The sequence below is a fragment of the Mytilus californianus genome, unplaced genomic scaffold (genome assembly GCF_021869535.1).
Source record: "Mytilus californianus isolate M0D057914Y unplaced genomic scaffold, xbMytCali1.0.p SCAF_1, whole genome shotgun sequence".
Classification (NCBI taxonomy): Eukaryota; Metazoa; Mollusca; class Bivalvia; order Mytilida; family Mytilidae; genus Mytilus; species Mytilus californianus.
The window spans coordinates 119,391,683-119,419,404 of record NW_026262581.1 but is presented as its reverse complement, the minus strand read 5'-3'; the positions used below and the strand labels follow the sequence as shown (position 1 = coordinate 119,419,404).

The 27,722-nt window shown below is 31.2% G+C and overlaps 1 protein-coding gene across 1 annotated transcript in view; it reads left to right on the top strand.

Annotated features, from left to right (window-relative positions):
- LOC127732404 (orexin receptor type 2-like) overlaps positions 1 to 27,722 on the top strand; it is an 89,205-nt gene that overhangs the window by 38,876 nt on the left and 22,607 nt on the right. The window contains exon 3 of the mRNA XM_052241451.1: positions 22,229 to 22,607. Coding sequence (XP_052097411.1) covers positions 22,229 to 22,607 — 379 coding nt within the window. The remainder of the gene's footprint in view (positions 1 to 22,228; positions 22,608 to 27,722) is intronic.

The following is a 27,722-nucleotide window of genomic DNA, read 5'->3' as shown; positions in this document are numbered from 1 at the left end:
AAATAACCGCCACAAAATAGCCAATAGTGCTGAAAGTGGTGATAAACACCAAAAGTCAATCAATTAACATTTTTCATATCAGAAGAAAACGGGAGAAGTTTATAAATTGTATTAGTTTATTATATAATTTATAGTATTAAAACAACAAAGCAGGATTAATTGTAGTTGGTTCAGCTAAGTGGAAAAAGTTGTTTTGAATCTAATCTACAATATGCAAAAAAAATTAATAGCGATAATTCTTTATTTGGAATAACATTTCAGTGTACCATAAGTGCAAACACTATTTTTAAAAGATTGCACACGATTATTTCTTGTCTCTTGCAATTTTCTATTTGTTATGCTACCACTTTTTGCTGCCAATGACGGCAACCAAGAGAACTTTATATATCAAATATATCAATATATAGGATCAATATTCTGATATATATTGTATTCTGCACTCAACTCTCATGCAGATAATGCACTTTAAGTTGGCAAATATAGTCTAGAGTTAATAGAAGTAATGAAGGTCATAAATTCTCTTGCATTTAGATCTCTTTTTTTTTATTTTGGGAACGATGCCTTAATTTCTTGTGCAAGGAATATTTGACTACACTTTACACTTCAATCCCACACATGATTAATCAAATTGAACATATTGAACGCTAGTTGTCAACTTTGTGCGTCCGAAATACTTTCTTTCTTTTTCTTGGATTTTCATCCGCAAAACATGAAAGCCGTTGAAGTATAAATTCCTGAATACTACAAGAACTATATGTATACATAATTCAAATCGGCAAACGTCAGCAGGGTAAGCATTTTATATATGCATCACATCAATTAGTACGTGTCAAAACCATATATTATCAACTGAGATATTAAACGCCTTAGGCCAAACAGATGTAGTTTTACTTCTCACGAATGGGAAGTTTACCATTTGAAAACTATAATCATGTCGTTTGGAAAATCGTGTCAAAACCAGGAACATATATTATCAACTGAGATATGTAAACGCCTTAGGCCAAAAAGATGTGGTTTTACTTCTCACGAATGGGAAGTTTACCATTTGAAAACCATAATCATGTCGTTTGTGATACATCCTTTAATTTTCAGATGCCCATCGGCGTCAATTTTAAATGTAGTATGTAGATATAAAGCAGATATTTTTGTCTCTGTAGTGTTATTAATTTCAATTTTACATGGATATGAGAATGAAAGCATTCGCTGAAAAATATTGTTGGGTGAGAGTACATTATTTATGTATCTGAAACCAAAATTACAAAATTTGCAATATATTGCTTATCATATACATGTGCAAAGTTTTAACGCAGTAAAATATGGGGAAAATACACTGTTCTATTCTTAGATCCGTCATGTGTTTAGATACTGAATTATGTTCTGATTCGTTGTATAAATTAAAAGTACAAGTATGAATTAAGGAGATGTGGTTTAAAAGCCAACTAGACAGTTACCAAACGACACTTTATACCAAACGATATCTAATGTCGTTCTTTTCTCTAGTACTATGACTATTTACTGCTCATTGAAACGTGCTGGTTTTGGTAACAAGAAATTTTGACATGTGCTGTATGCTTAACTTATCATGGCGCCTAATTTTATTCTCGGTTTTAATGGTAGTTCATTTTCCAAAATCTTTTTCGCATCTGTCTGGAGTTCAAATGTGTACATTGGAACGAAAACTGTTGATAACACATAGCAAAAATTGTGGCAATATACTAGTTGGCTTAATCTACAATATTGTACAAGAGAATTCAGACTTTTTATTTTTTATTCATGTTATTCTAATAAATAGAACAAGATATTGGTTTATGATGAATGAAACCAAATTATAACTCATGAAACTGAATATTAAAGTTCAAAAAAGCAAGCTCTCTGTTGCCAAAACTATTAATGCTTATGAGTATGTAAGTATGTATGTTAAATGTGGATAAAAATAAAACGAATTATATTCTGGAACAAGTATATGTTTATCGTTTAACATCATAAAAAGTTATATAGAAGTTGGGATTTCACTTTATAAGCTATTAGAAGATACATAAATGTCATGATTAGTAAACGTATAATAAAACTACAACACTTTTTCTCGTGCAACTATTTAAGGAATCATAAATTGCGAAAAATAAAACAAAATTGACAATAAAATGTAAATGGTCATGTCTGTTAAATGATCATCATTGCTAGAAGTCGTGTTCTACTTTTAACATTTATTATAGAAAAAAGATAATTTGCAGACATATAAACGAATGTGTTTGGAATTAAAAGCTGGTTTGAACTTGGATCCCTATTGACTTTTGGGGTCAATAGATCAGAGGTTAAATCTAAAATCTAATGTGTATATTAAACCCAATGTGGGAATCTACATGTACAAAACCCTATGTGATTTCACTAAGTGACATCACAAATGACATTTCTCTACCAAAATTACCATCTATATCACAATTTAAATGTATCATTTGAAACTAGCATAACATTGCAAACAGGTGTTAAAAATAAAGTATTTGACATTATTGTGTTTTGCATATTAGCACTTTGTGATTGATGGCCACATCTGACTTTACTGGCGGCGCAAGTACCGGATATATGCAAACATCAAATCAAAAATTGATGCCTCGGTGGTCTCGTGGGAGCATGTTCTACTCAGGTGTGAGATGTCGTGGGTTGGACTCCGGCTGGATTAAACAAAGGCCTTAAAATTTTGTTTTACGGAGCATTTAGGAGTAAGAGCAAACTTATGGCTGGCCGGCGCGAAATAAGAATGATGTGGCTTGGTAAGTAGAATGACATGCAAGCACATATAATGCCTGAATAAGTGTGTCGATCTAGTACAAAGCAGAGTTTATATCAATATTCCATTATCAATTTCTCGTACTGATATGCCTGTAATATTTGCCATTGGACGTCATCATCAATTATAATGTAACTCAGAGAAACCACTGTTAAAATATATATTTTAAAAATAAATACACGACGAATCTTCTGCGTTAGCGCGCACAATTTCAGATCATTAATCGTAGAAGTGATATCGTGCAGTGTTTCGCTTTATGGCAATAAAAATGAAAGTCTTTTAAGTTATAAACATAATCTTCCAAAAAATGACTCTTATCATACCCCTCCTTGTAGCATCTTGACTTGTATAGTTCAATGACTGGCAGATCAATATAAGTTGTTTTAGAACGAATGAACGGAAGGAAAGACGTATCGTTTTTCACGCAACCATTTTTACCATATGTTCGTAGTTTTCTGTCAACAAATTAACAATAGATCTAATTATCGGATGTTTGTATAATGATTTAGCGTTGAACAAGGAAAAGCTTTAACTACTTTAGGTTTTATGTTACTTAATTTATGTCAATCTTTTTGTACTTTTTTCTTAAAAACACGATAGTTACGTTACAGCTTGGTACAAAATTTATTAAGCGTTTATCGGTAGAATAGTGTTTGTTTGTTACTTTACATAAATAATTATTTGCTGCTATAATGGTGTGAATAAGTCACTTAGATTTGGTTGCAATCGTTTAACAGTGGTTCTTGTGTTCAAATTGTCTTTGGAAATTAAAAACAAATACTATTTACCAATTATAACACTTAGTAGCCACTTTTGTATTTAAACTGAATGAAATTGCTACAAATAAGACAAATAAACTGAGCAATACAATGAAAACACTATTACTTTTTTCAACGATTTCACTTAGCATATCGGTAGATGACTTCACTATTCTCTATTATGTATCTTCGCCTCCAATGCCGGAGATTATGAATCAACTTAATGATATGGGGTTCTCTTTTGAGTAAGTTACTTGAAATAAGACGTGAACAACAAAAAGTTAAACACACAAATTTGTTTCAAACGTTAACTTCGGGTTTCAAGAAATCGCTGGACTTTTTAGATCTTATTGTTGTCAACTTCCTGTGCAAGTCTCATAATCAGTAAAATGTGCAACTTATGAAGGCGTTATCTGCATTTACATTTTGATATTTTCTGTATACATAGTTTCTCGCATTGAATCCTGATTCAGTGATACTACAATGGCTTACTCAAATTGACTTGCATATAATACAGAGTTTCTCTAAATTGTATACATTTTTACAGCTCGTGGTTAATTTCTTGGTTATAGTGGCCTGGTTTGTAGTTTTCAATAATCATATTCTTAAACACAAAATTTATCAAGTCTTTATCGTCTTCTCTTTACAATAAAGTTATGTATGCCCTCTCTACCTATTCACTTTCAGATATGTGAAACTGGTAAGAACAGCTTTTAAGAATGTCTGATATTTCAGTCTCTCGCGAAGAATGCATATAATTCTCTCTTTGTTTTTATCTATTTGATTTAGGCTTAACATTGAATATATCATTCGCACCTGTTTAAAATTAATATAAGGGGTGATTTTTTTTGATTTTTTTTTTTGGAAAGAGCAATTAATTATGATCATTCAAAAATGTCATATATTCACAAAAATTTAAATTACTATTTAAAATCAAAGGATATTTTCCAAACTGGATCTAATAAACCATAATTGTAGTATGTCCACCATTTAGAAAATTTATCATTTTCTTGCAATTATTTATCGTCAAAAATGAAAACACATAGACAAAAAGGGATTGTTTTGATAACTTCATTTGGTCTCTAGTGCACATGCAAAATTATAACCAGTCATAATAAAGTCCTGGAACTTGAAATAGATGTCATATGTAAAACAGAAACGGTATTTTATCTTGAATCGGTCATCTTTTTCTTTGATAGCTGGTAATATACATCAAAACAGATGCTGAGAAAGTTGGACATGCATGATGTATGTGGCTTCATATATGGCTTCATTTACAATGAAACAAGTTTAACATAAAATAAGAAGATGTGGTATTATTGCCAATGAGACAACTATCCAACAGAGAACAAATGACGTAGATGTTGGCAACTCGGTACGTACGCCGATATGACAACGGAAATGTAAGCTACGGTTAATTCAGGATTCATTTGACAGTGTCCTGTAAAATACTTAGAAAGCCTTGAATGTTTTGCTGTTGTCACGTTATTATGTTGTCGTGCAACAAAACGCAGTCTTTGTAAGAAGGTTTTAGCAGTTGTTAATTAAGGTAATTTACAGACGACTCCGAAATAGGTTGACTAACAACTGCAGTTATTGTAGATAAATATATAGGAGAGTATTGCTCATTAATTGAGTTCATTTATTTTTTGTTGAAAACGTTTTAAATGATTTTCCAGATTACGAACAGAAAATGGTGTCTCCTTCCTTTGATGGATTCTTTCTTTAGTATGTATTTGCATTGTGTCATTGATCAGATTTATTCGTTCAGTGTATGTTTAACTGTTTTTGTCAATATGTCTTTTGATTGAGTTAAGCCATTTCAATTGATATTTTATAGTGTGTCTCTCTATGTTGTGATGTTACACTATTATTTGAGGTTAGGGTGAAGGTTGGCGCCTGTTAAAACGTTTAAACCCGCTGCATTTGTTTGCACCTGTATTAAGTCAGGAACCTGTTGTTCAGTGGTTGTCGTTTGTTGATGTGGTTCATGAGTGTTTCTCGTTTCTCGTTTTTTATATAGATTAGACCGTTGGTTTTCTTGTTTGAATGGTTTTACACTAGTCCTTTTGGTTTTTTTTTTATTTTGCTGTTTGGTTTGAACCAAGGCTCCGTGTTGAAGAGCGTACTTTGACCTATAATGGTTTACTTTTACAAATTGTGACTTGGATGGAGAGTTGTCTCATTAGCACTCATGCCACATCTTCTTATATCTATGTACGATTGCTGTAAATTGTATATCTAGCTTACTTTCATTTTTCCCACTCAATTCATAGAGTTGATCAATGTGAATCGTATCGTTAATGTGTTTGAGGATGACAATACCCTTAATTGAATTGAACAGGATTGTGACAGTAATCCGTTCCAAAGTCAGTTATAAAAGTAGACTCTTAATACTCATGATGTAGCGATCGTAAACTCTAAATAATAATGATCACATGCTGATATATAAGAAATTATCTTGCATCTTATCTGATATTAGCTTAAAACAATTGATGTGTGTAAGATAATCTTTGTTGTTGAAAAATACTTTCTCGAAAACAAGATGTATGATACAAAACGTCTGTTGTTTAAAGAATTCATGCTTGAAAGCTAAAGTTATAGAGGAAAACAGATTATACAGTTTCCTTTCTTAATTTAGCATATGAATGGACCTGTGCTATGATCCTTTGTCTTGAAACGAAAATATAACTATTTTTACATAATGCAGAAACTATATTTACATTTGTTAATCTATAGATTATGAATAAATCTAATGTAGCATTAAATTGTTTTGAGTAAAGATTTGTTTCATAGGTGGTCCTTCTTCTTAATATTCTATCTTATAAGAAACATTTTAATTTGAAGAGGAGGAAATAAATGGATTGAGATGTTTTACAAGTCAGTACAATACTGTGTAATAGCTGTAAAATATCTAATTTTATTTGATAATTATGGTTTATGTATATATAATAACTTACATAAAATATTTAAATATTGATCCGATTTTATATTTCAAGTAGCCATAGGCATCTTTTTTAGCATTGCACAAGTTCATCTACTGTCGTCAAGCTTTTAATATTTTAATGTCTGCTCAATTAAATGTTATACTTATCGCCCACAGAAACACAACACATACACGTTTTTCCATTAAATTAAACTTGAAACCGGCAGGTTTTTCTCAAGGCCATAAGTTTTTTTATAGAGTTTGATACTGATGCACAGCATATGGAAGTGAATATGGATGACAACTTCACATTTATCCGAGAAAAGCCGAAATACACAAGACATTTCACACATATATTAAAAAGAGGCCCACAAACTCGTTTGTGAATCAATTGTACCCGTAAGAATTAATAATGATAGTAAGAATAATAATCATGATGCTCTCTATTAGCTTCAACTTAAAAAAATATAGCTTAACCTTAAAGCTTAAACTTAACAAATCCATAAGGGTAAACGAAAATCCTAATTCGTCGTGAATTCTACCCTTGGGATTTATTTCGCACATATGCAGTGGCATTTCTTGTGAATGACAGGGGAAAGATTGTTGAAATGTTTAATTTTTTTAAAATTTTTTACATTTTTGAAAAAGAACGAAATGGAAGAATTGAATAGAGAATGGAAACGGAGAATGTGTCAAAGAGACAAAAACCCGACCTAAAGACAGAAATCAGCCCAAGGCCACCAATAATTATAGGTCTTCAAAGCAGCGAGGAAATCCCGGAGGCGGGCTTCAACTGAACCCTTACCAATAATGTGAACTAGTTCAGCGAAATGGACGCAACACTAAACTCCGAAATATACAAATGAAACAAAATTAAAAAAAAAACACTAGACTGGCAATGGCTAGAAGTCCCGGACTTGAGACAGGCGCAAAAAAACGGCTGGGTTAAAATTAATAATTGTATCGATGATGAGTTTATTTATTTCGTTTTTTATAAAAACTGAAGGCTTTCTTTCATTCTAGCTGTTTATGCACAGTGATATGTAAAAAAAAAACATATATTATCGGTGTTACAGTTTGAGCACAACATAAATATATTTTAAAATCATTTATAAATATTATCAAATTAATCCATGCATTTTTACTGAATTATTTTGCGTAAGTTTACATTTCCAATTACAAGAAACACTTATTAAGTTCAACAACTCTCAAAAATAACAAAATTTAATCTAATATTTAGAAATGACGTAATTTATATAAAGTTACATATTATTACGCAATATAAAGGCATTTAAATATTTGATTTGAGAGCACATCTTGTATTTCATTTATTAACTATTGCTATCCATGCCAAGGTTATTTAATAACGACAAATGAACGATTTTTTGTTCAAATATATTAAATCATTACATTCGTGATGATATGAGGGATTTATGGATCCGTACAATACAAAGCTAATTAAGCCAGTTTAATCAAGCATTCTCTAACTGTGAAATGATATTTATAAAAAGTGTTAAATATAGTCCTTTGAGACAGAAATCTATAGGACACTCTATTACTGTACATTCCGATTCACAAGAAAATGTATTAAGTTGCTTTGAAGAATCGATTGCAAAATCTTGTTAATACTCATATTTCGGATAATTTCAAATGATGGTATTAATAATTTCCTTTTCAAATTCAGCAGTTTGTTTCGCCATTGTTTGTTTTCAATCTGGTGCCTGTCGTTTTTATGACATTGTGGTGACCTTTCAATATTAATTCTGTTTGTTGTATATGGTTTGGTAGGTTTCTCGTGTTCCCTAATAATTCTGTTTGTCGTATATGATTGGGTTGGTTTCTCGGGTTCCCCAATAATTCTGTTTGTCGTATGTGGTTGGGTAGGTTTATCGGGTTCCCCAATAATTCTGCTTGTCGTATATGGTTTGGTAGATTTCTCGGGTTCCCCAATAATTCTGTTTGTTGTATATGATTGGGTAGGTTTCTCGGGTTCCCCAATAATTCTGTTTGTCGTATATGGTTTGGTAGGTTTCTCGGGTTCCCCAATAATTCTGTTTGTCGTATGTGGCTGGGTAGGTTTCTCGTGTTCCCCAATAATTCTGTTTGTCGTATGTGGTTGGGTAGGTTTCTCGTGTTCCCCAATAATTCTGTTTGTCGTATGTGGTTGGGTAGGTTTCTCGGGTTCCCCAATGATTCTGTTTGTCGTATGTGGTTGGGTAGGTTTTTCTAGGTTCCCGACTAATTCTTTTTATTCATACTGTTATTTTCAAAGAGAATGACGATGTTAAGATAATAACTGATCAAAACAAGTTTGCCAAAACTATATACATTTACCGATTTTAAACTACAAAAAAGTATCAACATGGCAACCATCTGTTTAAAACGGTCAGCATTGATAATTGATTACCATCAGTAATCAGTGTGTATTCACTACGTGTACGTTGAATTCACTAAGGGAGCTTGTATCAAACTTTAAACGGGAGCTACATGTATGTTTTTTCAATGGGAAGGCCATTTTTAGCGAAACAAGTAAAATTACTTATTTTTTGTAGTCTTTAAACCAGCCCAACCCATTTTTAATTTTGACAAAAATAACAATAAAAAAAAGTAGTAATGAAGGCATGACACCTTATGAATATCTTTAACAGCACTTTTAAACAATAGAAGTTTGCCACGGTATAGTCTAGCGATTTAGATGATAAAAGGAAACGTCGCAATATTACTGCTTCCATCTTATTTCACGAACTGTTGACTTTTGATTCCTTTCGTACTAAGATATTATATTAGTCTAAAAGCATAGCACTTTACATAGAATTAATACGACATGTAAAGGAAATTATGACCAACATACAATCAATGGGGAAAAAGAAAAATGTCATCTGGAAAATAAATTGTATATATCACAAATGTGTTAGCGGTGTATTACAAGAAGTGTGTTACGTGTATAAGTAAATTAAATATTATTTTTTCATATCAAATTAGTTTACCATAAAAATATGGTAGAAATCAATTTAATGTTTGATTCTGTTGTTAATTAGTTGACAATGCGTGGTCAGGTAGTAATTTGAAGCTGTAGGGAAATCGACAATGGTCTTGTGTGACATTCTAACGTGTATTTAAGACAGATTGTCCCTGTAACAGAATAGATTTTGTTGCATTAAATATATTCGGTCGACAAGGTCATATTTTAATTCTTATTTTGAAACGTTAAGTCTAAAAAAATAGCAAATTATGACTAAATCTGACTGGCAAATATCTTTAAATATGCAATGAACTAATTAGACATTGTGTCGTGTTTTGTGGGGGTTTTCTTCATTTTGTTGGGGTGGGGGGTATTCCACTTGCTATTTGTTTTTGGTGTTTAATTGTTCGTTCTTGTTTTCATATTTACTCAATAATTTAATTGATACACTACTTTTTTTGTATATTTGAAAATTTGCACAACAAAAAATCAATAAATATTAGAATAAGGAGAAGTGGCATGATTGTCAATGAGATAACTACACATACATACCAAATGACAATGATGTGAACAAGTCACAGTGGACCTAGAAGAAGAAAAACTCAAAACGTATAGTAACCAAAGTACCCAAGTATGACATACTATAGAAAAACCAAATAGAGGAAAACCAACGGCCTGATTAATACTTCAACTATAACAACCACACGATTACAGATTCCTGGTTTGGGACAGTGGCATGAAGAATGTGGGTGGGTTCAAAATGTTTGTGAGTGCTCAACCTCTATCCTGGGACAGTGATTAAGCAACTCAACATAAGAGTAAACTATATCTGTTGGAAAATTCTGGATTCATAAGATCGGTACTAAACACAATTATAAAAAGACAAATGGCACAAGGAACAATCAAAAAGTGATGGCAGTTAATGAAAGCTAGCTCAACACCGAATTTCAACTGAAAAATGATCTATATTATCAGTGTGCTAAGCGAAGCTCGAGCCCCATATTGAACTTACTGACCCCGTATAAATCGTGTAAGGTCACTAGCACACTGTGTAACGAATTTATTTTACCGACTATCCTAATATGGGATATTTAGACGTAGTTGTAAACCTTGATATCACATTTTAGCACAACATTAATCAGATCATTCAATTATGTATAGTGAGACAGTCAGCGTCTCTTAAAGTCATGTTTTTGTCTAAAAGCATGACCAACATAAAATTATGTATATTAACAATGCAGGCTAATTTGAGAACAACACCGTGTTGAATTTCCAAAAGGAACATAACTCTACTAGTAACCGTATATCTAAAATAACCCTAGCCCATTGACAGTGTATTTAAAATAAAGCACACCAACTCGTACTAAATATACACGGGGCCACCACGTGTCCGCTTTTAACCAATGATATTCCTAGAAGTGTATAGGAGGTATGATAAACACAAATATACAAAGTTTATGCCGTACGTCCTCTTGTACACATAGAAGTGTTAAAGGTCAATGAAATTGTTATTGTTACAAAAAGCAATAACATTAGTATACATAAGTTTAAATAAGATTTAGTTAAAGTGTATTGTAGAGAGTCGAAAAGTCATATTATTGTGAACCAAATCTAAAGGACCATAACAATTTATCTTCAAACCAAAAGAGTTGTTTAAACCAAATAAAATAATTCCACTATTTTCTATATGGTTTATTAACAAAACCTTATAGTATGTTCTTAATTAGTAGTTTGGGGAACTAGGACAGACAGATTAAATTTGGCAGACTTATACATGCTTTCTTCTTTCCATTTGCACTACTAACATTGGTGGCTTGATTGTGGTCTTTTTACAACAGTTTGGCAAAATGCTTTTACCTGCTGAACATTTTATTTGACGAAACCAATAGAATGGTCAACATTTTGAATGGACTGTAGTATGTGGAGAGAAACACTTACAATCAATCAGTATCATTGAATTGTTTATGTTTTAAATATAAATAAACACATAAAATTTAATAACAAAAACATTGCAGTGTCAGATTCACTACAAACAAACACCTGTTAAAACCTTATTCACTAGAATACAATGAAAACTAATGCAATTCTCATGAAAGGCATTAATGCAAAGCAGATGATCTTCATCATTTGTGTAACACATTGTTTATTTTGAATTGATAGTGGAAATATCAAATAGCTGTGGACTTTTATTCTAACCAGTGGCACTCTTTGTATAAGACGAAAGTCCTTCATTGCTTTTAATCGATCTTCAAGGGGACGGGTTTCGTATTATATTATTGTATTTATTTTTACTTGAATAAAATAAGATATACGCCAATAAGAGACTTATATTTTTCTAAATATATAAGTGTTTAAAGAAACAATGGTCTATTTTTTTAAATGCTGGATAATCAAACTATTACTGAAGTTATCCTCACAAGATGATTTATATAAACATGATGACCTTTTCTTTCGTTAGTCATCGTATACTTTTCGTTGGCGTCTCTTTGTTGAGTATGTCTACTTTTTTCACACAGAAAAGAGTTAAATCGAAACTGTTTTTGCAGTGACATTATTTTATGTGTACTTGTACATTCATGATAGGTCTTGATAATTAGTTTATTTTCATTTTTGTTACGGTGTTGTTAATAAAAGTACTATTGGACACCTAAAGATCACGATTCTTAAAAATAGCCAAACTATACTATACGATACCATCAAAGACCTTCGACCAAAACTCCCTGCAAAAAAACAAAAATATATAACCAAAGACCACCACTTACGGATTCCTAGGGGTGGGGGGATGGGCATGATTTTTTAACAAGTTTATTTGCGCAGTCAACACTTCAGATATTGTACAGTCAGCAAAACATATCTACAAAATTACATAACTAAAAGAAATGTTTTTCGTTATGCCCAAGAGGCGTATTAAAACAAAATGATAAATTATCTTCGTGTGTTCCGCTCGAAATTAAAATCTTACATGAAATATAACTTAATATAGATACTTTAATGTAAAATTAATCAGCTATTTATGGGGTTAATCTCAATTTAAAGGTGATCATGTCAATAAAAATCGACAAATAGAGAAGGCGATCAGTAGATAAAGCGCTAAAAGTTGTTTTTATTAACTGATAGCAATTTTAATATCATATCATCTTATCATCTAGTTGGGTTTTTCTAGTGCATTGTCTTCTTTGTTATTCCACTGATCGATATACTAGTGACTAAGTGCGCTAGCACTGAAAATAATTTTGACCTTATCACATATTGACTATGTTATGTGACTCTCCCGACATCGGAATCCTCTCTGATACTTTACATGTTTATTTATGTCTTTTTGTTCATGTTAGGGATTTGATGAACTCCGGTCACTAAATGAGTTATTTATCCAGGAGGTTACAAGTGAACGATACAAAAATTTGAAAGAAACTGCATTTATGTTATTATTGAAATCCGATTCCGACTGATTTCACTTCCAATATACCTGAACATATTGATTTAAAATCGGTATACATCCAGTATATTTTCACTGTTCCGCCTACTTTGCATACAACTACCGAATTGGTTTCGACTGGTGGCAAGTTTGTGTTAGTGGTTTGGATGATTCACTATAGTTGATGACTCATGCTGAACTATCCTACTTCGAATATAAACCAGTTGTAATACTCTATGAATTGTAACGAGTTTACAGTTGATGGTTGATGATTATATGGTTACTTTTTTACACACTAGTGTTATGAGTGTGTTTCTTGAATGTATGGCCTATATTTACCTTACATCTCCATTCATTTTAAAGAGGATAATGTTCCCTTATATAAGGTTTTTACCACGTACCTTGGTGAAAAGAGTACTATTTTAAATAATATATTGATAATTTTGTAACAAGTGAAGCCGTTGCTTTAAATTGGATTAACTTATTCCCGTTTGTATCTGTACTAATCACAAGTTGATATAGACCGTGGCAATCGCTCTTTCTCTCTCTCAAATCAAACAAAAACGTAGGATGCCGATTTTCATGTGTACACTACATTTTTAAGTTTAAAACCAAACGTTTGGCCTGGGGGTTAAGTTAAAGTATCGTGCATATTTAATTTTGTGGTTTCGCAAGAGTGTGTATACAAGCCTATAGAGAAATTATACCTCGTTGAACATTTAAAGTTGTTCTCCTATACCCACGAAATCAACGAAAAGTGGTACCCAGCAAATACTAATGACTTTAAGATAACTCTATACTTGTGAGAATTTCTATAAAATGAGGCCAACAATTTATTGAATTTTCCTTGGAGTTCGGTATTTTTGTTATTTTACTTTTATTACGGTAGGAAAATTAAAAGATTGCAGTTCCAGAGGTAGCAAATTTAAAAAACAACTTTCCATATTTAAAAAAATCATTTAACACTTTCAGCAGCGTTTTCTCTATGCAAATGGCAAGTTTGTTTTTCTTTGTGGAACGAACAAATGATAGGTAAATGTTTCAGTTGCCAATATTTCAGTAATATTTTAGAATAATTACTATCTTTAATGAGTATTAACATGTTTTTATATGATACGATAATAAAACTTGCTGTAACCTAGTTAAACACTGAGTTATTAAAGTCGAGAAACAAATTCCCAAAGTTTCAAAATATAAAGATGTAACAGAAGTCCGCCACTGACTAGATCCATTACTAAGGACCGTCACATAAGCACCTTGTGAGTTTAAACTAGGTTTTATAAACCTCGTCCGTTCTCTTTCAATCTTGATCAGGGGAAAACCCAAAGTTACGCAGAAATTATTTCGGATGAAGCACTGGACTCTTTGATATCAATATTAAAGACAGCAGAAATACAGGTACAAGTAAACTAGATTACTAGTATGATACACTGATTGCAATGAAACACCGTGATCTTCTAGTTAAATAAAAACCGATATTTCACGCATGAAAAAAATTAAGTAACTCAACTTTTTTTTGGTCAATCAACAATAGGTGTTAACAAGACTCTGTCATTGAAGCTGAATCAAACCAAAGTGAAAACGCATAGAAAATGACAAATACTAGCATTTTCCTCTTTATATAAATTTAAAAGAATATATTAATAATGTAATTATGTGAAACGTTTATCCAAGAATGAAATTTCATAAAATATTCAGCGCGTCTCTGACAACATTGATTATAATTCTTGAATTAATTTGTTGTTCGGTCACTCGTTTAATAAGTTTTGGACATTCTATTTCTGAGATAAGGTAGTCTTTAATGTTAAATAATTCCGTATGAAAAATACTGACAATTACTGAAAGCTCAGAGTACTTAACATTTTATATAGAAATCATGACGCCCTACACTAATATCAGGTGGCATGATTGCTATATTAGCTGGTCCTGCTTGCTTGCTTTCAGTCACTGTGAGTAATAATGTACTTGTAGTTTAGAAATGATTATTTTCTCTGTGTGTACATCGGGACTAGAAATGCTTTAATATGTATTTGATAAACATCCATAAGAAGGAGGAAATACTAAAGGGACATTCAAACTTATAATTCTAAAATAAACTGACAACGCCATGGCAAAAAATTGAAAAAGACTAAAGGAGAAACAACAGTACACAAAACACAACATAGAAAGCTAAAGACTGAGCAATACGAACCCTACAAAAAACCGAGGGATCTCAAGTTGCTTTCTGATGTAAATGTTGAAAATCACGTTGCAAACTCATTAGATTTTGATTATTTGAGTTTCTCTTCTTTTTTTTTAAGTTGATGAAATATGCATATATCAAGTTTTTTTCGGAGTAAAATGAATTGATGGTTGCTACCTGCATCAATGTTAATAAGCAGTTTCAGCGTTACTGATCATCAATCGTATGTGCAATAAATAAATCCAATCAGTTTGTAGTTGTGTGCCAGAATGTCATAGATGTGTATATTGACATTAATTCTATGTCTGTGCTCAGATATGTGGGCTTACCATAATAAAATAGATTCTCATGATCAGTTACTTTTGCACGTTTCATATTTTTTTTCTGTTTTTGCAAATTACTTTTTTAAAAGCAATTTGTCCATTAATTCTTTTTTTGTGTTACATAATTTGCATTTAATTATCTTTTAAGATGTTATTTTTTCCTCGATCAAAGACTAATAATGGGCAAAATAAGAAAGTAAATGATTTTGCGGATTATTACACCTGCTTAGTAGTAATAATTTATAGTTACTTCCTGGTAGTATTGTTATTTAATTACTGATTATTGCCCTTGTTGTGTTTCGAAATCTTCTCAAGATTAAACAGTTAAATGACTGAAAGCTTATTACACTACAAAGCTTTACAAAGATGAAAAGATACCATTAACGAATTTGGAGTTTTAAGTATCTGCGGTCGTCTGCGTCAAATCTATTCACAATTTTGTTAAAACTTTTCGCAATTGTTTTGTCTTATGGACAATTTTCATTAGTATATGACTGGTGCTGACATCTTTACTCATATATGAAAGTAAAATAAGCGAATATTTATTTGAATAATATTGATTTTAAGTTATTTTGACAATCATTTTAAATTAAATCAGTTTTCTTAGATGACCATTTTGAAACATAAGTATGAATCATACATGTATTTATGATTTAAGACGGATTATTGGTGTTTATGGTCTTAAATGGCGAATATTTTTGATTTCCAAACAATTGATCTCGAGTGTATCTAATTAAGGTTATTTCAGAAACCAGAAATACGTGTTATGCGAGCGAAAATCATTTCATTTCAATTTTAATAGTGTTTTTGTTGTTTATTTCAGAACTACTATAAAACTTCTCATGTTCATTGCTGCCAAAATGATATGATGTCTTTCAGAACTACTTCTTAAATTGATGACTGTTATCATGACATCATGAGTATGATAACAAATAATTGCCCTAATCATGGATGTTCATCAAGTAGGCAGAAAACTTGTGTTATCCACCACCTTGATATCGTGGATGTCGTTTAGGCTAACGTCTAACAGCCATCTTACAAAAAAAACCTATTTTTTGGTGAAAGAGAATTATAAAGAATATTATAAGTTTTTCCAATAGTAGATTTCCTCAACTACGTACAGTGGAAAAGTATAGACAAAAAACTAACAAAACCCCTCTCCCCTTAAATAACAAAAAAAAATATTATAAAACAAAACAAACAACCGAAAGGAGATGAAGCATATCTAGTAGATGGACAAATGCAACTAAAAAACAGAGGACCTGAACTGGAAAATAACAATCTCCTGAAGGCAATTAGAATTATATTATGCAATAGTGGTTTCTATCTATTACTTTAGAGTTGATCGGAGAACTGTATTTATTGTATCAATAATAGTTTAGTACATGCTCTCCATTATTACTTGCATTCGTAGTCTGTTGGTTTCTCCATAGCTTTTCATGTAAAACATAAATAAACCATTCTTGGATTCAAAGTCGAAATCATAAACAACAAATTTAATAACCAGGATATTAGGTTTTAATTATTTTTGTGTTTTTCATTTATTGTCTATCAATAACATGTCATCATCTTAAAGATGGGCTTCAAATATTTAGTGCACATGATAATTAAATAGAAAATAGAAAACTAAATCTAGTTTAATTCCTGACTGTTTATTTCATTGCAGAATGGCAACGTCCTGAATAGATTTAACGTATCTTTAATTCTATCAAAGTCTAAAGCATAAAAATCGCAAACATGTTTTTTGTTTGTTTTTTGTTTTTTTTTATTAAGAACGTGTTCAACATCAAAAAGGAGATATTAATGAAAAAAGTACTAAGTCTTATTCCGTCATTTTTTATGAATCGTTTAAGAAGACTTTTTTTGTTATGTAAAGATAAGAATATAGAAGTAACTCTGACAAAAATAAATTCATAGACAGAGAATCCAAAACGTCCTTGGGACAAAACAAGACAGACAAATAAAATGTTAGATTTGGCGATCTAGTCTGTTAAGTTATACTTGTCCTGATAATGTCAAATTGTGCTGCTCCAATGGCATATTTGTCGGTTTACTGTTTTGAATCGCGTAGCCTAACCTCATGTGAAGCAAACTAACTATCACTTCATATAATGTTTGAACAAAACATTCTGACATTTATCAGACATATTGCCTTGAAATAATAATCTCGATACTTCTAGATAAATAAGTATATATAAACTGACATTTATTCACCTTTGATTTTAATTGTCTACACGATGGAGTTCCATTTACTCCTGTCAGTATATCGTTTGTCATTGAGTTTGCCATTTAAGCCAGTATGTGATTCAATTGGATCATTTTGTTTTCGAATAACAAATCTTTCTTTATAATAACCATTTACGTCATTTTTGAACTCAATTTGTACGAAAGTATGATCCTTTTTTAAAACATTACTACTGGTGCACGATTTAAGAAGCGTATAAAAGGAATAAATAATTCATTAACGTAAAGTATAGCGAATCCATTTTAGAGCCCCTCAAACTGTGTAGGTATGAATGTACCTATTGTCATAGAAAATAATTGGAAAAAGTAGAATATAATACTAATATTTCAAGTAAAATAACAAATTATATATATTACTTATCGTTTTCAAGATTTTAAACAAAATTTAAATCTTCTCCATTTATCCTCTCTGTTTAAGAAAAAAAAAGATTAGCATGAACAACTAGGCATGGGTGTTTTGTATAAAACAAACACTTTTTCTTATTCATTTGCTGTCTTATAAAAATACAGAAATTACAACCCCTTACCCCGACCCTCGAAGTTGTACCAAATACAAAGTTTTCATCCTTTGCTGGACCCAAGAAAATGGTCGAACATTTTAAGGGTTAATAAAAATATTAATAAGAAAAGGAAACGAAACAAACACAATAAGTCTTCGGTTTCGTTGAATTTTAAAAATATAAATATTTGCTACCAACAAAGCAGTATATGAAAAAAAATGGTTATTGGAACTGGTACATGTTTTCCTTTAAAAAATAATCCATGCCAAATAGTATTTAGGAACTTGAACATTAAACAATGCGCATCTGACGGATGATTCTTATGCTTTTTAAGTTCTAAAGGTACAACATGTCATTTGAAATTTAAAACAATATTGTTCAATATTCGGCGTGATTTAAACACATAGAGGGAATACTGATTGAATACTACAGTAAAAAAACGGACGCAAATGAAGACTAATCTTGCAGTTCAATTACAGTTGTAAACACTTTATATTTTTTTTTTAAGAACAGGTGTGCGTTTTATTTTGCATTTGCATCACATATCACAATATAAAACAAAGGTTAAGAAGGACAAAAGGTAATTACTGCTGATTTAAATGCATAGTAGGAAGTTAAAGCAAAGGAAACAAATGATGAACTCCTTAATGTTTTCATAGTTAACTTCCTATCATATAGACAACATGAGAAAGAACAATAAAAGCTATTACAGCAAATATCGTTTACTGAGGCAATCTCATTTAGTAATGCAGTCATTGGCTAATGAACAATAATAAACAATCTCTCCATTATGGTAAATTCTAAAAGTATACTTGGGACTTAACTTAAACTCAGAAAATTATGAGTTGATCACAACCTGTAATGAAATGATGTCAATTATGGAGGCATTAGTATTGACTAGTTTCTTCCTGTGGTTATAATGCTGAACAGTTAACATAAAAGAAACGCACTCGATATAAGATTTTTGCATATACAAAATGGTAAAAGTGGAAAAATAATTATCCAACATTTACAAAAACCCTTATTAGACCAACAAACACTCATGTAAAGCAGATGGTGAATTTAAAATTGTGTAAAAATACAGCTATAAAGTTTACAGTTTTTTTATAATACTAATACTAGAAGATGCATTTTGCATATTGGTAATCTGAATTAAGAAAATAAAACGGAACAGTTTTGTTTCAATTCTGGACGAGATATTTTATATTATAAATGTCCACATAATAAAAATTGTCACAAGTTTTCATTATATTGTTTGACTTTGATTTTCTGTAGTAGCAAAACAAAACTAAGAAAACAATTTCATTTATGACAATGATATTTAAAACTTCTGACTTTGGTATTCAAACTAAGTTTGCTCTACTCAAGCAAACTAGATCTTAGCTTAAAAAGTAAAACAACAATACCGAACTCCAACGCAAATTCAAAAAGGGGAAGTCCATAAAAATTGACAAAACCAAAAGCCATTAATCAACAGGACAGGTGAATTAAATTAGCTTCACTGTGTGTAGACTTTATGAAAACATATAAAATTTTGATGTTACAAAGATGAAAAGATACCATTAACGAATTTTATGTTTTAAGTATCTGCGGTCGTCTGCGTCGAATTTATTCACAATTTTGTAAAAACATTTCGCAATTGTTTTGTTTTATGGACAATTTTCATTAGTATATGACTGGTGCTGACACCTTTACTCATATATTAAAGTAAAATAAGCGAATATTTATTTGATTAATATTGATTTTAAAGTGGCTGGGGTGGCTTCCTCCATCTTGGATTTTGAAGTAGCAGATAACAATCGGTCTAGATCTTTAATGAAATGTGCAAATTTTGAGAGTAGTATGTAATTCATGTGTAAAACTTTTCATGTTAATTTAGAAAATTATGTGTTTTATCATATTTACGGCTGTATTTTCTAAAAAAACACAATATTTGTGTTTGATTAGTGTTGTGAATTTACCTATTTTAATATGTAGCAAGAAAACCAGTCCGGTGACCCCATTTTTCCTTTTTCTTATATGAAAGCATGTTATAAGAGCTATCTTCTCACATTTTATCTTAAAATTCTATGGTGGAGTTTTCTTTTTATCACTCAAAACTGGATTTTCCATGCATAATCTATACAAAATCTTACAATTTTGCTCAACCTGTAGCGTGAACAAATGTCCGGTGACCCATACTTTTTATTATATTTTGGAATAAAGCATGATAAAAACTACATTTTGACAAATTATTAAAAAAATCTATGGATTTTAATTAAGACCCCCATCCCCCATAAGTTATTTTGACAATTATTTTAAATTTAAACTAGTTTTCTTAGATGACCGTTTTGAAACACAAGTATGAATCATACATGTATTTATGATTTAAGACGGATTATTTAAGGTGTGCGTTTTATTTTGCATTTGCATCAAATATCACAAAATAACACAAAGGTTAAGAAGGACAAAAGGTAATTACTACTTATTTAAATGCATAGTAGGAAGTTGAAACAAATGATGAACTCCTTAATGTTTTCAAGTTAACTTCCTATCATATCGACAACATGAGAAAGAACAATAAAAGCTATTACAGCAAATATCGTTTACTGAGGCAATTTCATTCAGAAATGTAGTCATTGGCTAATGAACAATAATTAACAATCTCTCCATTATGGTAATTTTAAAAGTATACTTGGGACTTAACTTAAACTCAGAATATTATGATTTGATCACAACCTGTAATGAAATGATGTCAATTATGGAGGCATTAATATTGACTAGTTTCTTCCTGTGGTTATAATAGTGAACAGTTTACATAAAAGAAACGCACTCGATATAAGATTTTTTTACATATACAAAATGGTAAAAGTGGAAAAATAATTATCCACATTTACAAAAACCCTTATTAGACCAACAAACACTCATATAAAGCAGATGGTTAATTTAAAATTGTGTAAAAATACAGCTATAAAGTTTACAGGTTTTTTTCATAATACTAAGGTGCATTTTGCATATTGGTAATCTGAATTAAGAAAATAGAACGGAACAGTTTTAGGTCAATTCTGGACGAGATATTTTGTATATAAATGTCCACATAATAAATATTGTCACAAGTTTTCATTATATTGTTTGACTTTGATTTTCTGTAGTAGCAAAACAAAACTAAGAAAACAATTTCATTTATGACAATGATATTAAAAACTTCTGACTTTGGTATTCAAACTAAGTTTGCTCTACCTCAAGCAAACTAGATCTTAGCTTAAAAAGTATAACAACAATACCGAACTCCAACGCAAATTCAAAAAGGGGAAGTCCATAAAAATTGACAAAACCAAAAGCCATTAATCAACAGGACAAGTGAATTAAATTAGCTTCACTGTGTGTAGACCTTTTTGTTTTGAATGTGTTTGCCTATTTTTATTTGTCTATACGTTTGCATTGTTGCAAAACGAGCATACAGATGTTTAGTCTAGAAACGTGTCACGTATGTTCACTGGAATCTATATCATACATTATTAGAAACTTAGAACTCGAGATTGATCAGAAAAGAACATAATACTTTAAGTTCTGAGTTTGAAAACTTATGAAAACACGTGAAATATATATTATGTATATACTTATAATTTAAAATGTTTTTCAACTAAATATTTTAAACATGCATTTTAATTTACTGAAACATGCAAATTATGTCTACTGTATATTTTATTTTTTTAAGAGTTGTAGCTATGAATGTTTACATTGTTCACAGGTGTCCATCGGAAATGAGATTAATGAAGTCATCGAAAAAGAAATATAAGCATTTAAGTTGAGCTAAAACGAGAAATAGTTTTAAAGACATTACGATTGTTCACTTTTGTTTTTGTATAGCGTGTTATGTAACTGTTTCGTATGTTTATATTTTATAAAAATGTATTAATGTAAATTATCTATCTACTGTCACAGTACACTGAAAATGCGAATAATATTCAACAGTGTTTTTCAGTACAAACTACAAATATTTCAGAACACCATAGTTTGCACTTGATAACAAGATAAACAACATATGTTATAGGATATTTACCAGTATTTTAATATTGTTTCCTCTTTTTTCTTCTTTCTACTATACTTTTTAATGAACATATTGCAGTATTGTTTTCTGTTTCTACTTTCAGACTGTATCAATATCTGTCTCAGTATTGACTTTGGCCGCCATTGCTGTAGAACGATGGTATGCTATCTGCCGTCCATTGGCGTTTAAAAGTACACGAAAGAGGGCAAGGATTATGATCATTGTGATATGGTTGGTGTCCGGTTGTTTGGCACTTCCAGACATTTTATTCATGCAACTGGATAGTTTGGTACCTGATTTTGTGTCTTCATTGTTGATATCATGTCGTCCAGGATGGGACCAAGACAAACAGACATTTTATCAGGTTGCCTTAATTGTCCTATTGTATTTCTTACCAATGATTTTTATTGGATTTGCCTACATACAGATTGCCTTTGTTCTTTGGAAAGGTGATATACCTGGTGAAAGTAAAATGAGAACAGGTAATATACTTATTTTGTTTACTCAAAACATATCAAATATTGCAAAATTATAGTGCTCTTTAGTATATTATTAGTTTATTATATATCCTGCAGAACAACAGACAAATTAAAATACCAGGAGATAAAGGGACGGTTTTGTTTATATTAAAGTATCAAAGTTAAATACACGGTTGTTTAACTATTGGATAAACTGGGTAATTTGAAAATTTAAATTGTACTGCAAATCTAAGAAATAAATTTGATATTTTAAGGAAGAAAGATTATATTTTCAAAAGCCTACAAAAAATCAGTACATAATGCAATTGCACATAAAACTGTTGGCATTTCATCCTTGAAAGCTATGGTGGTTAGTGGAAACTATGCATATAACAGCTTTATAGATGATGCTAAGTATTATCATGAAAACAACTTAAACATGATGTTAATACAATAGCTGAAAATAAAACAAATTCAACTTTGATACAAATGTACATACTTCCATTGGTTAGCGCTTTTGTACATCGCTCAGCAAGTTGGATAAAATAATAATAAATCTGTAATTTTAGGTTTTGAATTAAATTGAATTAGTTTATTTGCAAAAATACATATACATGCTATAGCAATCAAAACATACATTACAAATATGACACAATGATAAATAGTAGAAAACAACACACATGATACAATGTTAATTAATAATAGTTTTGTAATTGGTAGCTTATGTCGTAACGTTATTTGTAGCTTCGTTTGCAACAGCGCAATTGTTTTAGTTCAATTCTCTTACGTTTTTTTTTTCACTGAAAAGACTGAAATACATACATGTATGAGAAACAAATTATCCTCTTGCTTGCTCTTTAGTTACAATATTCCTGAAATCTCGTCAGTTAAATTTTAGATATTTACATGGTCGCTTGCATTGTGTGATTGAAACGTAAAACTTTGATATCTTGAGCGGAGAAATGGCATAACTACTCGTAACTACATTTCTACAATTGCGTCCAGTAAAAAACAGTATTTGCACATAAAATATTTTCAAAATAAAAACTGAACTAGATCCAGTATTATTATCTCTTTTTTTTTCTAGTTTCCTGATGAAAATTACATTTTCTTTGGCGTTCTTTTCTTTTATCTGAAAACTGTATTCTTTCTGCGTGTCGTCAAGTATTGTAATTTTTTGGATGAAGCTACCTGAACCAATTTCAAAATTAAACAGCGACACACTAATTTGACATCATTACTATGTCCAGAATTCTTTTTAATACTCTTCAACTTTAAATAGGCCTTCCAATTGTTTTTATTCGAACACCTCCAATGTAGACGAAACGCGTTAGGCATACCAAATTATAAGCCTGACATCGTTTAGTTTATACAACATTTGTCCACTTGTCATTGCTGGTGGACGTTTCGTCCACGAGGTTATCACCAGCTCAGTAGTCAACACTTTTGTTTGGACATGCAATTTACTGTTTATAAATATTGAATTATTCGAAAAACGTTTTTCAACAACAACCACTCTCCCCCTGCAGGGAATCGATTACCTTAGCTGGATTTTGCACAACTTTTGGAATTTTCGGTTTTTACTGATCTACAACTGCGTATTTGATTCGTCCTTCCGTCTGTTTTGATTCTAATGACACTAATGTGTAGACGAAACGTGCCTAGTACCAAAAAGTAAAATAACAAAAATATCGAACTCAAAGGAAAATTCAAAACGGAAAGTCCCTTATCAAATGGCAAAATCAAAAGCTCAATCACATCCAATGAATGGAAAACAACTGTCATTTTGCTGACTTGGTACAGGCATTTCCTTATGAAGAAAATGGTGGATTAAACCTGGTTTTATAGCTAGCTAAATTAAAAGCATGGTTTTTTTATGAAAAAATCGAGAGCAATCGAACCGCACATGATAAGAAGAAGTGTTAACAACTGGTCATGATAATCAAAGTTAAATCCTTTAAAATGTATATTGAGAGTTTCTGTGTTGCTTTTCAGCTCATTGTCCGTAAAGGTATCTTGACAAAGGCTTCGTATCTATACTTCAGCCTTTATTATCAGTGAAATATTATAATTGTAAGGGGGAACAGAGAAACGAAGGACGGTGATTAGAAACTTATAAATGTTGTTTAAAATGCTAAAGTAATTACCACTGAAAAAGTAGGACGCTGAAATATTCAAAAATTCTTCAGACACAGCCAAACTTCAAAAACCAAATTGTATCTTTGAAATAATTAAGTAAAGTTTTTACGTTATTCGTATTAAACCAATTCCCTGACTTAATTATTTACAATTATACATAGGTTACGTTCATAAAAATCTACAACATCACTACTGTCACGGGCAATGACAACGTGTTCGTAATAAAGGGGCAAAGGCGTAAGCCAGGGCCGACCGTGCGAGACCCTGATGGGTAGTCAATGTCGTTAAATTCCCCCTAGTAGTACTTTATTGACGGTGATGTTCCTTTGGTCCTTTATTTGACATATACACAAATATCTAATGTTGGTGATATTCTTGGTTCAGACTGTGATGTTATTCAAAAAGATTTTATCAATCAAAATTTCTGGTATTTTATGATATCTTAATCGAATCTGCTGCTGAGTGTTTATAAACAAATTAAGATTCCCATTTTAGGAAGATATTGCTTAATAAAAACATGTTCTAGAAGTGCAGAGTGAGGAACAATCAAACGTTATATGATATTATTGATGATAAGTCCCAATAAGAACAGAAATGGGAGCTGCTGTTGAAGATTCCTATGTTTCCAATAGGTAATAGCTTCTAAAATTAAATAAAACACCTTAGAAAACCATTCTTATATATACGTTTAATTGATATGGAAAAAATATTATTTATTCAGTTAGATATTTTTGTTCTTATGCATTACAACCGTTAATGAACTCGGTATCAAATTGTGCTACCAAATTTTTGTTAATAGCTGTTTCTGTAGTGTTGCGATTTGTTTTAATTGTAAGATTGTCTAGGTTCTATGAGGATCAGTTGACAATTTGGTTTGAATTTTCTTGTCTATTTATGACATGAACCCATGCATTTGGTCTATTAGCATACACTTATATATAAATCAGAATGCCTCCTGTTCTCAATTTGGTGTAACTGTATCTATTGTATCCGTTTCAATTCCTTAAGCTTATAAACTATACAATCATTGGTCATACAAAGAAAAGATTAAAACCATTAGATTTTATGCTTGATAATATATATGTTCGCATTGGAGGTTAAGTGATTGTCAGACGATTAGTATTTTGTTCTTTGTTCTCGGCCCCCTTTAATTTTTGCTGTATATAAATGATATTGGCGAAAATTTAATTTCACTGACTAGACATTTTGCTGATGATACGTCGCTGGGATATTCCACCGCAAGCATTACGACTTAGAGGTAGTAGTTAATCATGATTTAAACAAACTCAATGATTGGTCCAAAAATTGGTTAATGTCTTTTAAACCAGATAAAACGGAAATAATGATTTGCTCAAATACTAAGATTCCAGGTAATTTAGGTTTTTCTCTCAATGGAAGATCAATATCTAACACATCAAGTCATAGACACTTAGGTGTAACTCTATCCCAGGACGCAAAGTGGAATGAGCACGTAGAAAATATTTCCAAAAATATCACAAAGCATTTAGGAGTCTTAAGAAAATTAAAATTTAAGATGAAAAGACAAAACTTAGAAAAAATATATCTGGTATATATTCGTCCTATATTTGAGTATGCTTGCGAAGTGTGGAACAATTGTGGTATTTGCTATTCAAACAAATTAGATAAACTTCAGCTGCTAGCTGCGAGGATTGTAACAGGACTACCAATCTTTACTAAAACCGAATATTTATATTTAGAGACTGGCTGGGAACCCCTACACAGTAGGAGGCACAGAAGAAAACTGCAACTATTTTATAAGATGTACAATGGTCTCGCTCAATATTTATGTGATTTATTTCCCCAACTATACAAAGTACAACTGTTTATCAACTGCGTAATGGCAATGACTTAATGGAAATTTCAGAAATTCAAATGTGACGTCACTTTTTTGCGTTGATCTCTTTGGCTAACTCGGCTGTGAATTTTTTCGTGCTGGTTTATGTTGTTTTATGTATCCGTTTTTATTCTGTAGTTAGTCACCACTTTGGTGTTATCATGTATATCTATTATATAGTCATTTTTATTAACTTACTGTTTGCAAAAGTTTGAATTATTCTAAATACTAAGGATTTTCTTATCCCAGACATATATCCTTAGCCGTATTTGGCACAACTGTTTGGAACTTTTGGTCCTCAGTACTCTTAAACTTTGTATTTGTTTTGGCTTTCGAACTTTTTGGTCTGAACGTCACTGATTAGTCTTGTGTGGACAAAGCGCGCGTCTTGTGTATTAAATTTTAAACCTGGTACCTTTTGTTAGCTATTATTGGTATGTTTCTCTGTCCTATATGTTCTCCCATTTATTTGTATTGTGGTCCTGTCATGTAATGTTGTCATTTTAATGTTATATTTAACATTGCCATAAAAGCGGGAGGTTTGACTAGCCACAAAACCAGGTTCAACCCACCACTTTTTTCTTAAAATGTCCTGTACCAAGTCATGAAAATGGCCATTGTTATATTATAGTTCGTTTCTGTGTGTGTTACATTTAATGTTGTGTTTCTGTTGTGTCGTAGTTCTCCTCTTATATTTGATGTGTTTCCCTCAGTTTTAGTTTGTAACCCGGATTTGTATTTTTCTCAATCGATTTATGAATTTCGAACAGCGGTATACTACTGTTGCCTTTATTTAATAGCCCCCTTTTGTCGACTCTCCTTAACAAATTCTGCATTTATTCCCTCGTCCATCAGAGAATGGAACAAACTTGATAATTCTATCCGTACACTTGATACCCTATCTAAGTTCAAACGCTCTTTGTTGAATAATACATACAAAGCAAAGACTGTACCTAAGCATTTTATGTATGGTCCGCGGAAATTGAGTGTAATTTTAACACAGCTGCGATGTTCAGCCTCATTTCTAAATAACGACCTATTTGAATCAAATATAATACAAAGTCCATATTGTGCTTGTGGCGCTCCGCGTGAAGATTCATTTCATTTTTTCTTTAATGCAATAAATACACCGATATAAGGAACGA